Genomic DNA, 15056 nt, shown 5'->3' with positions numbered 1-15056 from the left:
ATAAAGTGACTTAGCTCCTGATACAAAGTGATGCCAAGCTGTCCATACTCAAAATTCATAACACCAATATATTTACCGCTAAAGTAGAAAACACGTGTCATGTCTCATGTTGCAATAGAAACAATATGTTTGCTGGTTTCTTTTTTACTAGTACAGTACATTTTCAGTAGCTCAACATTTAAGAAATCTTTCTATTGTAAAACTGAAATAACACAAGTAACCTATTAACATACATTCATTAATTCAGTGTGTCCTGATCTGTATTATAGACAAACAAATTGGGTTAAGCAGCACTCCAGGTCCCAATGTGGGGACAGTTGCCAGTCGAAAAATAGATTAGATGGTGCCCGCGGATGGGGATCATGGTTGGGGGTCCCATAAAGTTACAAATAAATAGAGAATCCACAGCACTCCTCAGTTCTGGTGAAAAAGCCGGTTACTTTATTGGTAACAGCAGCATACAGAAAGCTAGCTTGAGAAAGACCAGAGATGGTTGAAACGTTGCTTTCTGTATGCTGCTGTTATCAATAAAGTAACCAGACTTTTCACCAAAACTGAGAAGTGCTCTGGATTTTCTATTTATCTGATCTGTATTATGTTTCCAAGACCTTTCCAGTTAGAACTGTTTGCTATACTTACAAATATAGCTTCTTTAGCTTCTTGTAGAGCACACCTCTATAAGCCTTAGGCCTACCAAGAGATTTATGGGTGTACATGTGTAACATCAATTTACAATATGAATCTATACATGGCTCTTGATGGTCACTGTAGCTCACCAAGTCCAAAACACCAATATTTGACAAAAGTAATACAAATCTACACCTGCAAGCACATAATATACAAGGCGTTGCTGCCAATGAGATTTACATTTGTACATATGTTGCACGAGGAGAAGTCTTTATTGTACACATATTTGTGTCCTCCTTGAAATGTCCATGATTGCTTGTAGATGGCTTTCAAGTCTAGTCATGGTGATACTGAAGAGGTCATTATGTCTCCTTGATTAGCAATCAGTCCCTTCGTAACAAAAACCACCGCTGTGTCCCTCAATAATGCCTTTCTTATCCAGGCGATGTACTTAAAGGGGAAATGAAAGGAAGCTCTCCATGCTTCCCTCTGAAGCGTGATCAATGTTTGGCTTCAATACACATTTTACTCTGTGTAGCCCTTCTGTGGACGAAGAAGATTCATATTTTATTAAATATCTAGTCCTATATTTAATAATTCATAGAAATATATATATACACACATACACTACATATATAGCGAGGCCAAAGTCTAGATACACATGTAATTTGTAGAAAATTGACTTCAAATGCGTAAAAGTATAAATTGGGAGGGAGGCTGCCTTATTTGGTGGAGGAAATGTGTTCGGCCTTCATTTTAAAATCTAGTATATTGCATTCAGCTCAGTCTTTTGCAGTGGGAAGGAGGTCATGTGATACAGTTGCAAGAAAAAGTATGTGAACCCTTTGGAATTATATGGATTTCCGCACAAATTGGTCATAAAATGTAATCTGATCTTCATGCAAGTCACAACAATAGACAATCACAGACTGCTTAAACTAATAACACACAAAGAATTAAATGTTACCATGTTTTTATTGAACACACCATGTAAACATTCACAGTGCAGGTGGAAAAAGTATGTGAACCCTTGGATTTAATAACTGGTTGAACCTCCTTTGGCAGCAATAACTTCACGTTTATTGTAGTTGCAGATCAGACGTGCACAACGGTCAGGAGTAATTCTTAACCATTCCTCTTTACAGAACTGTTTCAGTTCAGCAATATTCTTGGGATGTCTGGTGTGAATCGCTTTCTTAAGGTCATGCCACAGCATCTCAATCGGGTTGAGGTCAGGACTCTGACTGGGCCACTCCAGAAGGCGTATTTTCTTCTGTTTAAGCCATTCTGTTGTTGTTTTACTTCTATGCTTTGGGCCTTTGTCCTGTTGCAACACCCATCTTCTGTTGAGCTTCAGCTGGTGGACAGATGGCCTTAAGTTCTCCTGCAAAATGTCTTGATAAATTTGGGAATTTATTTTTCCTTCGATGATAGCAATCTGTCCAGACCTGACGCAGCAAAGCAGCCCCAAACCATGATGCCCCCACCACCATACTTCACAGTTGGGATGAGGTTTTGATGTTGGTGTGCTGTGCCTCTTTTTCTCCACACATAGTGTTGTGTGTTTCTTCCAAACAACTCAACTTTGGTTTCATCTGTCCACAGAATATTTTGCCAGTACTGCTGTGGAACATCCAGGCGCTCTTGAGCAAACTGTAAACTTGCAGCAATGTTTTTTTTGGACAGCAGTGGCTTCCTCTGTGGTATCCTCCCATGAAATCCATTCTTGTTTAGTGTTTTACGTATCGTAGATTCACTAACAGGGATGTTAGCATATGCTAGAGACTTCTGTAAGTCTTTAGCTGACACTCTAGGATTCTTCTTCACCTCATTGAGCAGTCTGCACTGTGCTCTTGCAGTCATCTTTACAGGACGGCCACTCCTAGGGAGAGTAGCAGCAGTGCTGAACTTTCTCCATCTATAGACAATCTGTCTTACCGTGGACTGATGAACAGCAAGGCTTTTGGAGATACTTTTATAACCCTTTCCAGCTTTATGCAAGTCAACAATTCTTAATCGTAGGTCTTCTGAGAGCTCTTTTGTGCGAGGCATCATTCACATCAGGCAATGCTTCTTGTGAAAAGCAAACCCAGAACTGGTGTGTGTTTTTTATAGGGCAGGGCAGCTGTAACCAACACCTCCAATCTCATCTAATTGATTGGACTCCAGTTGGCTGACACCTCACTCCAATTAGCTCTTGGAGATGTCATTAGTCTAGGGGTTCACATACTTTTTCCACCTGCACTGTGAATGTTTACATGGTGTGTTCAATAAAAACATGGTAACATTTAATTTTTTGTGTGTTATTAGTTTAAGCAGATTGTGATTGTCTATTGTTGTGACTTAGATGAAGATCAGATCACATTTTATGACCAATTTGTGCAGAAATCCATATCATTCCAAAGGGTTCACATACTTTTTCTTGCAACTGTATATCAGTCTTGGCTAGAATTTACTCAGAAACACACAGGAAGTATCAGTTTTGACCTATCGTTATATGTTTAGAAGTGAAGTTAGGTCATGTGTCCCCCATTCTGATGGATGCATATAGTTTAGTCTTCGCGAATATGCTAAAGAACAGCAGGTGATACTTCTTCATAGTACTGTTGGATTCACCAGTTCAGGTGAGCCAAATTGTGCTATATGCAATATGGCTCACCTAAAATGGAGACTCCTACAGTACTATGAAGAAGTATCACCTGCTGTTCTTCAGCATATTCACGAAGACTAAACTATGTGCATCCATCAGAATGGGGGACACATAAAACATGTCAGGTAAAGCATCTGCTCACGTTAAGGCATAATTTTTTGGAACATTTGTTGAGAACAAGAAAACAATTTTTGGAAACTTTGTATTATGAAAAGCATAACACATACAACGGTGCAGTGTATTTTTAAACAGATGGGGTCATCTATTAGACACCGGTCTTAATAACCCTGCGCTGGCACTTGATGCGCCTAAGGCTACTTTTACACTGGCGTTTTGGCTTTCCATTTGTGAGATCCGTTCAGGGCTCTCACAAGCGGTCCAAAACTGATCAGTTTTGCCCTAATGCATTCTGAATTGAAAAGGATCCGCTCAGAATGCATCAGTTTGCCTCCATTCTGTCTCCATTCCGCTTTGGAGGCGGAGACCAAAACTGAACCAAATGGATCCGTTCTGACACACAATGTAAGTCAATGGGGACGGATCAGTTTTCTATGACACAATATGACACAATATGACACAATAGAAAACTGATCCGCCCTCCATTAATTTTCAATGGTGTTCAAGACGGATCCGTCTTGGCTATGTTAAAGATAATACAAACTGATACATTCTGAACAGATGTAGACGGTTGTATTATCTGAACGGATCTGTCTGTGCAGATCCATGACGGATCCGCACCAAACGCGAGTGTGAAAGTAGCCTAAGTTAATTAGAGGTGTCAGCCTCTATATAACCTAGGAGCATCCACTGCCGGCTTACAACAGCCTTAAATCTACGCCAGCTCCCTTGCTGGCGTAGATTTAGATAATTTTATATGCCATAAACTGGCATACAAAATTATACATGAGACAGTCCTGCCGGTCCTCTTCCAACCCCTCTTTTTTTTAGAACTGGTGTATGTGGCGTGGAAGGAGAAGCGGTGGCAGATTTTGCTGTAAATCCCCTTTGCGACAAAAAGTGGCTTATATTTGGTCATAAATGGCCCCTAGAGTGTTTGTTAACACCGTCATCCATGCATCTAAGCATAGCAATATATGTCAGTGTCACTCTGATATTATTTGCTATTTCTGTCATTGTGTTAAATAGCTTAACCCCTTCATCCCCGGGCCTGTTTTCACCTTCCTGCCCAGGCCATTTTTTGCAAATCTGACGTGTCACTTTATGTGGTAATAACTTTAAAACGCTTTTACTTATACAGGCCATTCTGAGATTGTTTTCTCTCAGTGGTAAAAATGAGTAAAAAAAAAATCATAAAAAAATACCAAATTTACCCAAAAAATTTTAAAATTGGCAAATTTCAAAATTTCTATTTCTCTACTTTTATAATAGATAGTAATACCTCCAAAAATAGTAATTACTTTACATTTCCCATATGTCTACTTCATGTTTGGATCATTTTGAAAATGACATTTTATTTTTTGGGGACGTTAGAAGGCTTAGAAGTTTGGAAGCAAATCTTGAATTTTTTGGGAAAATTTCCAAAACCCACTTTTTAAGGACCAGTTCAGGTCTGAAGTCACTTTGTGAGGTTTACATAATAGAAACCACCCAAAAATGACCCAATTTTAGAAGCTACACTCCTCAAGGTATACAAAACTGATTTTACAAACTTTGTTAACCCTTTAGGTGTTCCACAAGAATTAATGGAAAATGGAGATGAAATTTCAGAATTTCACTTTTTTTGCAGATTTTACATTTTAATCTTTTTTTTTTCCAGTAGCAAAGCAAGGGTTAACCACCAAATAAAACTCAATATTTATTACCCTGATTCTGCGGTTTACAGAAACACCCCACATGTGATCATAAACTGCTGTACGGGTACACGGCAGGGCGCAGTAGGAAAGAAACGCCATATGGTTTTTGGAAGGCACATTTAGCTGAGCTGGTTTTTAGATGCCATGTCCCATTTGAAGCCCCCCCTGATGTACCCCTACAGTAGAAACTCAAAAAAGTGACCACATTTTGGAAACTACGGGATAAGGTGCCAGTTTTATTGGTACTATTTTGGGGTACATATGATTTTTAATTGCTCTATAGTACGTTTTTTGTGAGGCAAGGTAACCAAAAAATGTATGTTTTGGCACCGTTTTTATTTTTTATTTTTACAGCGTTTACCTGAGGGATTAGGTCATGTGATTTTTTTATAGAGCAGATCGTTACGGATGTGGCAATACCTAATATGTAAACTTTTTCTTATTTATTTAAGTTTTACACAATAATAGCATTTTTTAAACCGAAATAATGATATTTTAGGGTATCCATAGTCTGAGAGCCATAGCTTTTTTATTTTTTGACCGATTCTCTTAGGTAGAGTCTAATTTTTTGCGGGATGAGGTGACGGTATCATTAGTACTATTTTGGGGGGCATACGCCTTTTTTATCACTTGCTGTTGCCATTTTTGTGATGCAATATGACAAAAATGGCTGTTTTTTTTACACAGTTTTTATTAAATTTTTTATTTTTTACGGTGTTAAACTGAGTGGTTAGGTCATGTGATATTCTTATAGGGCTGGTTGTTACAGATGTGGCAATACCTAATATGCATACTTTTTTTTTATTTTTTTCACTTTAGCACAATAATAGCAGTTTTGAAACAAAAAAATAATGTTTTAGTGTCTCCATTGTCTGAGAGATATAGTTTATTTTATATTTTTTAGGCGATTGTCTTAGGTAGGGGCTAATTTTTTGCGGGATGAGGTGACGGTTTTATTGATACCATTTTATGGGACATACACCTTTTTGATCGCTTGGTGTTGCACTTTTTGTGATGTAAGGTGACCAAAATAGCTTTTTTTTCACACCGTTTTTATTTTCTTTTTTTATGGTGTTTATCGGACAGGGTGGATCATGTGATATATTTATAGAGGCGGTCATTACGGATGCGGCGATACCTAATATGTGTGGGCTTTGTTTGTTTTTTCAGTTTTTTATTATAAAATAAGGGGAAAGGGGCGTTTTTTTTTCTTTTTTACTTTATTAATTTTATTACTTTATTAATTTTATTAAAAACACATTTTTTTTGTTTTTTTTCTGTACTTTATTTATGATGTTCACTTTTGGGGGTCTGATCCCCTCTGCAATGCATTACAATACATCTGTATTGTATTGCATTGCCTGTTAGTGTATTACACTGAGCTTTAGGCTGGATCTCCTCGGCACCCGTAGAAGGCAGTTCCCGATGCCATGCAAGGCATTGGGCAGCCTCTGTGATGCATCGGGTCCCCGCCACAGCAGCGCGGGGACTCGATGCGATCACTCACTTGACACAAACCATTTCTATGTCGCGGTCAGCCGTGACCGCAGCATAGAAGCTGTTAATCCACCTGCACCGGCTTTTACAGCGATGCCGGTGGATACAGCAGGGGCCTGGCTACCACGGACTGCCGGGCCCCTGCAGTGATCGCGCGCGCACCGCTCCGGTGCCCACGCGATCACTATGATGTACTATTACGTCAAATTGCGGGAACGCAGTGGTTCCCATGACGTACTAGTACGTCATAGGTCGGGAAGGGGTTAAAAGGGAGGAAGGGGAAGAGCAAAAAAAAATTAAAATAAATAATTTAATAAAAGAGAAGGTCAAGAGAGGAAAACTATGAGTCCTTGTAGATCTGAGAGAGTCATATACCAATTTTCAGGCCAATTGAAGCACTTTGATTTGGGTAGAATTGATTCGGGCCCAAATCAAATAGACTTTTAAGAAATTCACTTATCTCAAATATATACACACATTATATATTTATTTTACTTACTTATATAGCACTGACATATTCCACAGCACTCTACAGACATTGTCATCACTCTGTCCTCAATGGGGCTCAATCTAAATCCCCTATTAGGCCTCATGCACACGGCCGTTGTTTTGGTCCGTATCCGAGCCACAGTTTTGGCGGCTCAGATGTGGACCCATTCACTTCAATGGGGCCGCAAAAGATGCGGGCAGCACTCCGTGTGCTGTCCGCATTCCGTTGCTCCGTTCCGTGGTCCGCGAAAAAAATATAACACACTCCAAAGACAAACTAAGGCTACATGCTCATGACTGTTGTGTGTTTTGCGGTCTGCAAATTGCGGAACCGCAAAACACGGAACCGCAGTTGTATTAAAGGCTGTCCGTGCCGTTCTGCAATATGCCTTCTGTGTTTTGCGGTTCAGCGATTTGCAGACCGCAAAACACAAAACTGTCATGAGCATATAGCCTTAGTTTTTCTTTTGAGTGTGTTATATGCGCAATGTGTTCTGTGAGGCCGATGCCAGGACACCGCGCGGGCGCTGACAGGTCTTTCCACTGCGCATGCGCAAGATTACCGTGCACCAGGCATATGAGGTCGGCGATGAGGAGTGAATAAATTAGCAGTGGGGCGGTGCTGGGCTCAAGGAGAAGGGGTGCGGCTGGGCTCTAACGGACAGAGGGACAGCCCCTTGGGCTACTTATTTAGGTAATTTGCATATTAATAAAAGCGATTTTATAGACAAATTACAAGACACAGGGCAGTAATACTAGTATATTGTAATATAAATCGTGAAGACTGATGTGGTCATGTTTACAGCTCAGTAAGTGAAATCATGGTGACAGAATCCTTTTAAAGATCATAACTCAAAAAAGTTAAAATTTTTACTTAACATCTAGAGATATGAAGTCACCAATTCTCACTTGGAATCACTTTTAACTGTCCAAAACTTTATTCAACATTCTGCAAGCAGTGGGTCAGAGATTTACCACCGTACATGGGACCACACAATTCTCATGACCGTGAATAAAATAAATACTTACAATGAAATGCTGTAAGTCCAAGCATTGTCATGGTGGTCACATAATGGAGCAGACCCCTGTTTGGCCACTGCCACAGTGTGTGTAGTTTGTGGCTTTCCCTGGTCCTGTAACACCATTCATGAAAGCCCTGCAAGGAGAATGAAAATCTGGTGACACAATGCACAACATAGAGTAGTACACTTGGCCATATCCGGGTCAAAGTAGAGCACATGACAATTTTCTTCAGAATTATTCTATAGGGCCATTTACACTGGCCAAGAATTGCATTCCTAATGAGCATACAAAAGAACGCTCATTAACATGCAGTGATCTCCTTCAACAGCGAGCAAGCGATTGTCGGGACGGAACTCTTCCTTCCCAACAATCTGCTGCTCTGTCGTTCCGTGTAAAGGGACCTTTACACAGGGACTATTACAACTTTCCTTCTTTCTCAACATGCTATTGCTGACCCCACCTATTTGTGTTGCCCCGCCTTCTGTCAATTTGGATCCTTGTACTACATGGGGCCACTTTTAGTTTTTTTTTCAGTTACACTTTTAAATTCCAAGTCTGCCCCTGCGAGCATGCAAATTTTTTCAGTAGGAGTAGGGATGAAACATCTTCAGCTATTTCTTGGTTTCTATATAAATGTAGAAATTCTCAAGTTTTTGTAAATACATTAGATGTTGTAAAGAAAGTATGAAAATTGAGTGTTTCCTTATTTGGTGTTAAAGAATTTGACATTTAGATGTAAGAAGGTGTCAACATCGGTTCACATATGTGCCCTGCGACCCTGCAAATGATCCTGTGAATGTGCACGCATCCCGAATGATGACATCTACTGACATGTCAGAAAATGTTTTAAAGTGAACCTTCTACTTTTATGGATTTTCAGAAAAAACACAAGTTGTGTTCCATGCGCATTAAAGGGGTTATCCACTGTCTCCAACAGCCCCCCATGTGCCAGGCCCCTCACAGGTAATATACTTACTCCGCTCCCGGCGCCGCTCCTGGTCCCCGCACTGCCGCTGCTGCTTCTCCCTGTACATGGATGAAAACATCCGGTGTTGGTGGGGAGCAGCCAATGGCAGGCGGGGATGGGGACGAGCCTCCCTAGCATCGCGGGTGACGCTAGGGAGGCTCGTCCCCATCACCGCCTGCCATTGGCTGCTCCCCCCTGACACCGGATGTTTTCATTCGTGTACAGGGAGAAGCAGCAGTGGCAGTGCGGGGACCAAGAGAGGCGCGGGGAACATAGTAAGTATATTACCTGTGAGGGGTCCGGCACATGGTGGGGCTGTTGGAGATGTTGGATAACCCCTTTAACATTTAAAAAAAAGTTATAAAATTGTACTCTCATTAAACAATATTTGCCCAGATCACATTGGGTCCTGACATTTTCTCAGGTTTGCCTTCTGCAACTGATGGCAGTATCTACAACAGAAAGGTCTCCTGCACTGAGCCGGGGCATCACTGTTCTGTTAGTAGTGTTGATTTGCATTACTTACTGTTTTTTGTGACTTTTTTTTCCGAGGCCATTTTCTGTACATGAAATAGGTGTTCCTTTCTCATAAGTTTCCACTGACATTCCATTAGTCACATATAGGTTAGTGGTTACAGGAATCTTATCACTCTTCTCAGTTCCATTCGATAAGTCCAAAGGTTTGCACTGAGGGAGCTCCACGCACAATATATCATAGTCTAAGTTTAACTTTTTGGGACTACTGTTCTTCTTTGATGAACTCTCCTGATCACAGGATTGGGCATTGACCTTCTTAATTGGGGTCTTTTGAGAAGGTAAATTGAGGCCTATTTGTATTGGAGGCTTTTGAGTGGTTTTAGCTGTAACATTTGTTGGTGAAGCTGGCTTTTTTGATGATGCATTTGTTGAAGGTGTTTTCTGTAATGAGTTGCGATGCATTTCATTCTTAACAGTAGGTGGAGATGGGAGATCAAGTGATTGAGAAATATTTTTAGGTTTTGGATTACTTTGCTTGACTTCTTTTGTATTTGTATCAACAATAGTTGGTTTACTTACATCGGTAGACTTGGAAGCTTGATTGACCTGAGTCTTGGATTTTGTTTGTGAGTGTCCATCCTTCATGATACAGGTTTGATATGTTTCACCTGACAATGGATGCACTGGGCTGGTTTGAGTAGCACAATTCTGTGCTACATTTTTCATTGGTTTCTTAGGGTTTTGAACCTCCTGACTTGACTTTTGAGACAGTTCACTCTCAGATGTTTTTTGTCCACCTGAATTTCTACAAGATGAATTGTATTGCTGAGACTGATGGCTTATAGTCACTTGACTGGTATCTTTTGGGTGACAGGCCTCTTTCAATGTTGATTTGCTCATATCAGGATTATTTTCAACTTTGGGTGTGTCACATACTTTTGCTATGACTTCTCTGTCAGGATGCAATTTATTATTTTCATAGGTGTTTCCTTGCTCCTCACTGATGGTCCTGGGAGTGCATGGTCTTGTAGCAGTAGACACTTTGATGGTGGGTAAACCATTCTTTACATCACTGGAAAGTCCAGAGCTGTTCTGACTGGTATGCATGTGCATTTTCTTCATGTGATTAACTACTGTGGCTGCATTAAATGCTTGCTGCAGAAAAATATAGAATTATTATTACTTCATTCTATAAAATAAAATAAAAATGATATTCTGCTTTTTACTGTCTACAGAGCTTGATAAGCAGATCAGTTTCCCACATGTAGAATTTATTTATTATGCTAAGCCTTCCAAAGGGCGAGAATATGAACCTGAAATATTCATCATCTTTAAAGAGGTTGTCTCATCTGAGACCATGGGAGCATATCGCTATTGTCTAATAGGTGGGAGTCCCACACCTCTACCGAGAGCGGAGCCCCGAAAGTGGTGGAGGGCAAACTGCACATGCAAGCTGCCGTGCTGGCTCAGCTATTTCCGTCGGACCCATAGAAGTGAATGGGAACGGGGGTCGGTCATGCGCAGTGTGCTCCAATTCACTTCTATTGGGAAAGTGCTTGGTGGTGGTGGACTGGAGTCCACTAGGCACCACTTGGTGGAACCCGCAGCTATAAGACAATGGGGGCATATCCTAGCAATATGCCCCCATTGTCTCAGATGAGACAACCCCTTTAATGGACAGATAAACTACTTGGAAACTTTATATAGAATTTATGAATTTTTGATTTTGTTTTGTAATTTTATGCTACTCTTGCCACTTTTGGAAAATCCATGGAAAGGTGATTGTTGTTAGCTATATTAAATTATTATCGTAAAAGCCTCTTTTCATGATACTATGATGAATTGTATTATTTTAACTAAATACATTCTGTGAAATATAGTCATGAAGGTACCAAATTATTCAATAGTATAGAATGGTGTAACTCACCCTCCATTTGCTTTTAGCAAAGTTTTTCTGGATTTGCATGCTCACTGATCTATAGATGTCACGATGGAGAGCTGTATTCCCAGCAATCCTGCAGAGCATAAAAGTCCATTGTTAATTTACTAAAGAACATATTAGCAAATTTTTTAGAATATTGGAGAGACAGACAAGTACACAGAGAGCTCCGAGCAGACAAGGCTCTCACGTAGCCAGGAGTTCATGACAGGAGTGGTCAGCCAGAGACTGGCGTTTATGGCGTCAGCCCCTCCTATGAGCCAGTAATGTGTAATTTATTAAGATAAGAAAAATGTCAATTACATATTAAAATAAGGCAAACCATTGTTTTCCTTTTCCCTGGCAGTAAGGTGCTTACCATGAAGACGGTGGCACTGACATAAAATTACAGTTTTTTTCCTGAAGTTGCTACTGGGGTAACTCAGTGCAAAGGGATTTTAAAGCTTTCATTGAGTTCAATGGTAGATGTATAAATTCCTATAGACCGACCTCCCCCTACTGGCGGCTTCAAACAGACAGATATGCAGTATGCTAAATGAAGTATAGGAGAAGATATAGAACTGTATATGCAATATTTATGAAGGTGTTCATGTCATTAGTATAAATGGGGATTAGAATGAGTATCATATGTAAAAGCACCTGTTACACGTTTTGTCACAGAAGTTGGTGAAAGTGGGTGAGGCAGATCACAACTTTTCCTTCACATAATAAAAAAAATCCGAAATTCGGCAGAAATCTCATGAGGAGGTATAATACGTTTTGCTATTAGATCAGTGTATGTCCCTGCCCCCAGGATGTTCATTGAGGTTCAGGCTCATGCCTCTTAGCTTTTGAAGGGCCATTTATGTGAAATATCTAAGCTTGGATGTATTATTAGTAAGTCTGTCTTTGTCAGCAGACCTATTAGCACACATTTTCTGTCTTCAGAAAGCCATTTAAAAAAAAAAAAGCTACCGTATTTATTAGCTGTCTGTAATTCTCTCTGTCAAGCATTGGCTAATTTGATGATCATAATTATTAGACACGACTATAATACTGAGATGCTTCCAAATTGCTATCCTGAGTTCATTGGCTAATTTAGATTTGCTCTGCAAGAGCAGAGGTTTTATTATAGCATGAAGGATAGATGTGTGGGACTGATATGTAAAGTGCCACTCCATCCCTTTCTAACAGCTGTTCATGTAGATAAATCCCAATAAAATTATTCTGCCCTGCACAGAGGATATTAGAAAGAACATCTCACCATGGATGTTTCAGGGCACTCTCGCAGTTGTATCGTTTCTTGGGATCTTTTTCCAGCAGACAGTCTATGAAGTCTTTAGCTAGAAGAAAATTTCAAGACTGATGTTAAGACTTTCAGTCAAAGAAAAAGTTGCAAAACAAGATTCAAGGCTTTTTAGTATCAACCTAATTTTTTTTAAAGACTGTTAAAAAGAAGAGTGGTCCAGATCTTAAAGATGGCATAAGCTTACACAGGCTGTCCAGTGGTGCACCTAGCCTTTCTGCTGCCTGAGTGCACCCCATGCCCACTTTTTAGCCTAACCCCTTTGCCACAATGAAAGCACTCATTGCCTATGGCCCTTCCGCTGCGCCCCCTTGCCCCTAGCTGTTGCTGCCTGACGTGATCGCCTCACCTGGCCTCATTGGTGGTGCACCTCTGAGTCTGTCTTTAACACAGTGGCTCAGGCTGGGTGACAAAGAAAAGTGTCTATCCCTGCACTACATTTGACTCTCTACCAACTATTGGCTTACATTCAGACAGATGTTTATGTCAGAATTACAGCAAAATTTTGGTGCAAAATGGTGCACCTTAGACCAGCCCCTCTGCCAGAAAGCTCCACTTTTTTTTAACATGTTGCAAAAAGTATATATATCACCTGTACAAATGTCCACAAAGTATCTTAGTATAAAATCTGAAACTTTATTTCATGTTGCATTGGAAGAAGCCACTGCAAAACACGTGTCAGGGATGGGATGTCCCTGCTAAACTGGTCTGTATGGCAAATTTATTAGCTAAATACTTAATATATATATTTTCCAAATGGACATCTATGATTGAGTATTTCAGCATTTGTATTATCTAGCCTGCCATCTAGATTTGGTTGATTAATTATAGGTATTTGGACCTATTTATAGGTATGTGATATGTTATATGTAATCCGCTGTTTATAATATTTTTATGCAATATGAAATAAAGTTTGATATTTTTACTAAGATACCTTGTGGACATTTGTATAGATTTTCCTTGATTTTTCTATTACTTATAACTGACTATTTTGATAGTCCAGTTTTTTTTTTTGTCAATTAGGTTGGAAAAAGTGTAGAAGCCCTACGCGTATATGCATCATTTTGCACCACAGATTTTTGGCGCAGACGCATTAGTAAATTTGGGCCAATGTGTTTTCCATATCAAAGGATAAAATTGACACTTACCAGATTTGGAAATATCATCCCAAAATGGTGACTCAAACTCATATGATCCATCTTTTATTTTCTCAAAGAGTTTAGATTCAGTTTCTTCATAGAATGGGGGGTATCCACAAAGCCTAAAAATTAAGGAAAATTTTGTCTTGCTATATTTAATCCAGGGCAACTAAAGTAATAACTGGAATGGGGCAACTACAGTACCCTGAAAGATTATCAAAATTAGGATTATTCACTTTAGAAAAAAGACGACTGAGGGGAGATCTAATTAATATGTATAAATATATCAGGGGTCAGTACAGAGATCTATCCCATCATCTATTTATCCCCAGGACTGTGACTGTGACGAGAGGACATCCTCTGCGTTTGGAGGAAAGAAGGTTTGTACACAAACATAGAAAAGGATTCCTTACGGTAAGAGCAGTGAGACTATGGAACTCTCTGCCTGAGGAGGTGGTGATGGTGAGTACAATAAAGGAATTCAAGAAGGGCCTGGATGTATTTTTGGAGCGTAATAATATTACAGGCTATGGCTACTAGAAAGGGGTCATTGATCCAGGGAGTTAGTCTGATTGCCTGATTGGAGTCGGGAAGGAATTTTTTATTCCCCTAAAGTGGGGAAAATTGGCTTCTACCTCACAGTTTTTTTTTTGCCTTCCTCTGGATCAACTTGTAGGATAACAGGCCGAACTGGATAGACAAATGTCTTTTTTTCGGCCTTATGTACTATGTTACTATGTTACATATAAACCTCACATTTATTCACCATTTACTCTGTATTTACAAGTTTTCCCGTTCCCTGCCAATAATTTCAATTTCTTTCTCTGTTCTTTATGCATTGCCATTTATTAATGAGTCTAGCTCCAGTGAACAACACTAAATATTGTTGGTCAAGGTCACCTCTAAGAAATATAATACATTTTGGTGTTTTACCACCTAAAAAATGTAAATCAGAAAAAACAGAAATGCATGGAATGAGTTACTTACAAAATATACGTTATGACTCCAATAGACCAGCAATCCACCGCTTTACTATATGGCTTTTGTGCAAGGACTTCGGGAGCTAAATGAAAAAATGACAAATAACATTATATTGAGACTACATATAGGGGAAAATTTATAGAAGCTGGTACAAAAGAAAAGTGGAAA

The 15056-nt window shown here is 39.7% G+C and overlaps 1 protein-coding gene across 2 annotated transcripts in view; it reads right to left on the bottom strand.

Annotated features, from left to right (window-relative positions):
- Positions 1 to 596: 596 nt before the first annotated feature.
- The window catches only part of LOC120995074 (calcium/calmodulin-dependent protein kinase type 1G-like), a 43775-nt gene continuing 29315 nt past the window's right edge, over positions 597 to 15056 (bottom strand). For both annotated transcript variants that reach the window (XM_040424060.1, XM_040424062.1), the window contains 8 exons: positions 14895 to 14970; positions 13917 to 14029; positions 12727 to 12805; positions 11472 to 11559; positions 10472 to 10699; positions 9594 to 10432; positions 8107 to 8233; positions 597 to 1170 (listed from right to left, as the gene is read on the bottom strand). In XM_040424060.1, the coding sequence (XP_040279994.1) occupies positions 8143 to 8233; positions 9594 to 10432; positions 10472 to 10699; positions 11472 to 11559; positions 12727 to 12805; positions 13917 to 14029; positions 14895 to 14970 (1514 nt within the window). In that variant the 3' untranslated portion in view covers positions 597 to 1170; positions 8107 to 8142. The remainder of the gene's footprint in view (positions 1171 to 8106; positions 8234 to 9593; positions 10433 to 10471; positions 10700 to 11471; positions 11560 to 12726; positions 12806 to 13916; positions 14030 to 14894; positions 14971 to 15056) is intronic.

The sequence above is a fragment of the Bufo bufo genome, chromosome 3, assembly GCF_905171765.1.
Source record: "Bufo bufo chromosome 3, aBufBuf1.1, whole genome shotgun sequence".
Classification (NCBI taxonomy): Eukaryota; Metazoa; Chordata; class Amphibia; order Anura; family Bufonidae; genus Bufo; species Bufo bufo.
The sequence above is the reverse complement of the archived record's forward strand: the minus strand, read 5'-3'. Positions and strand labels throughout refer to the sequence as shown.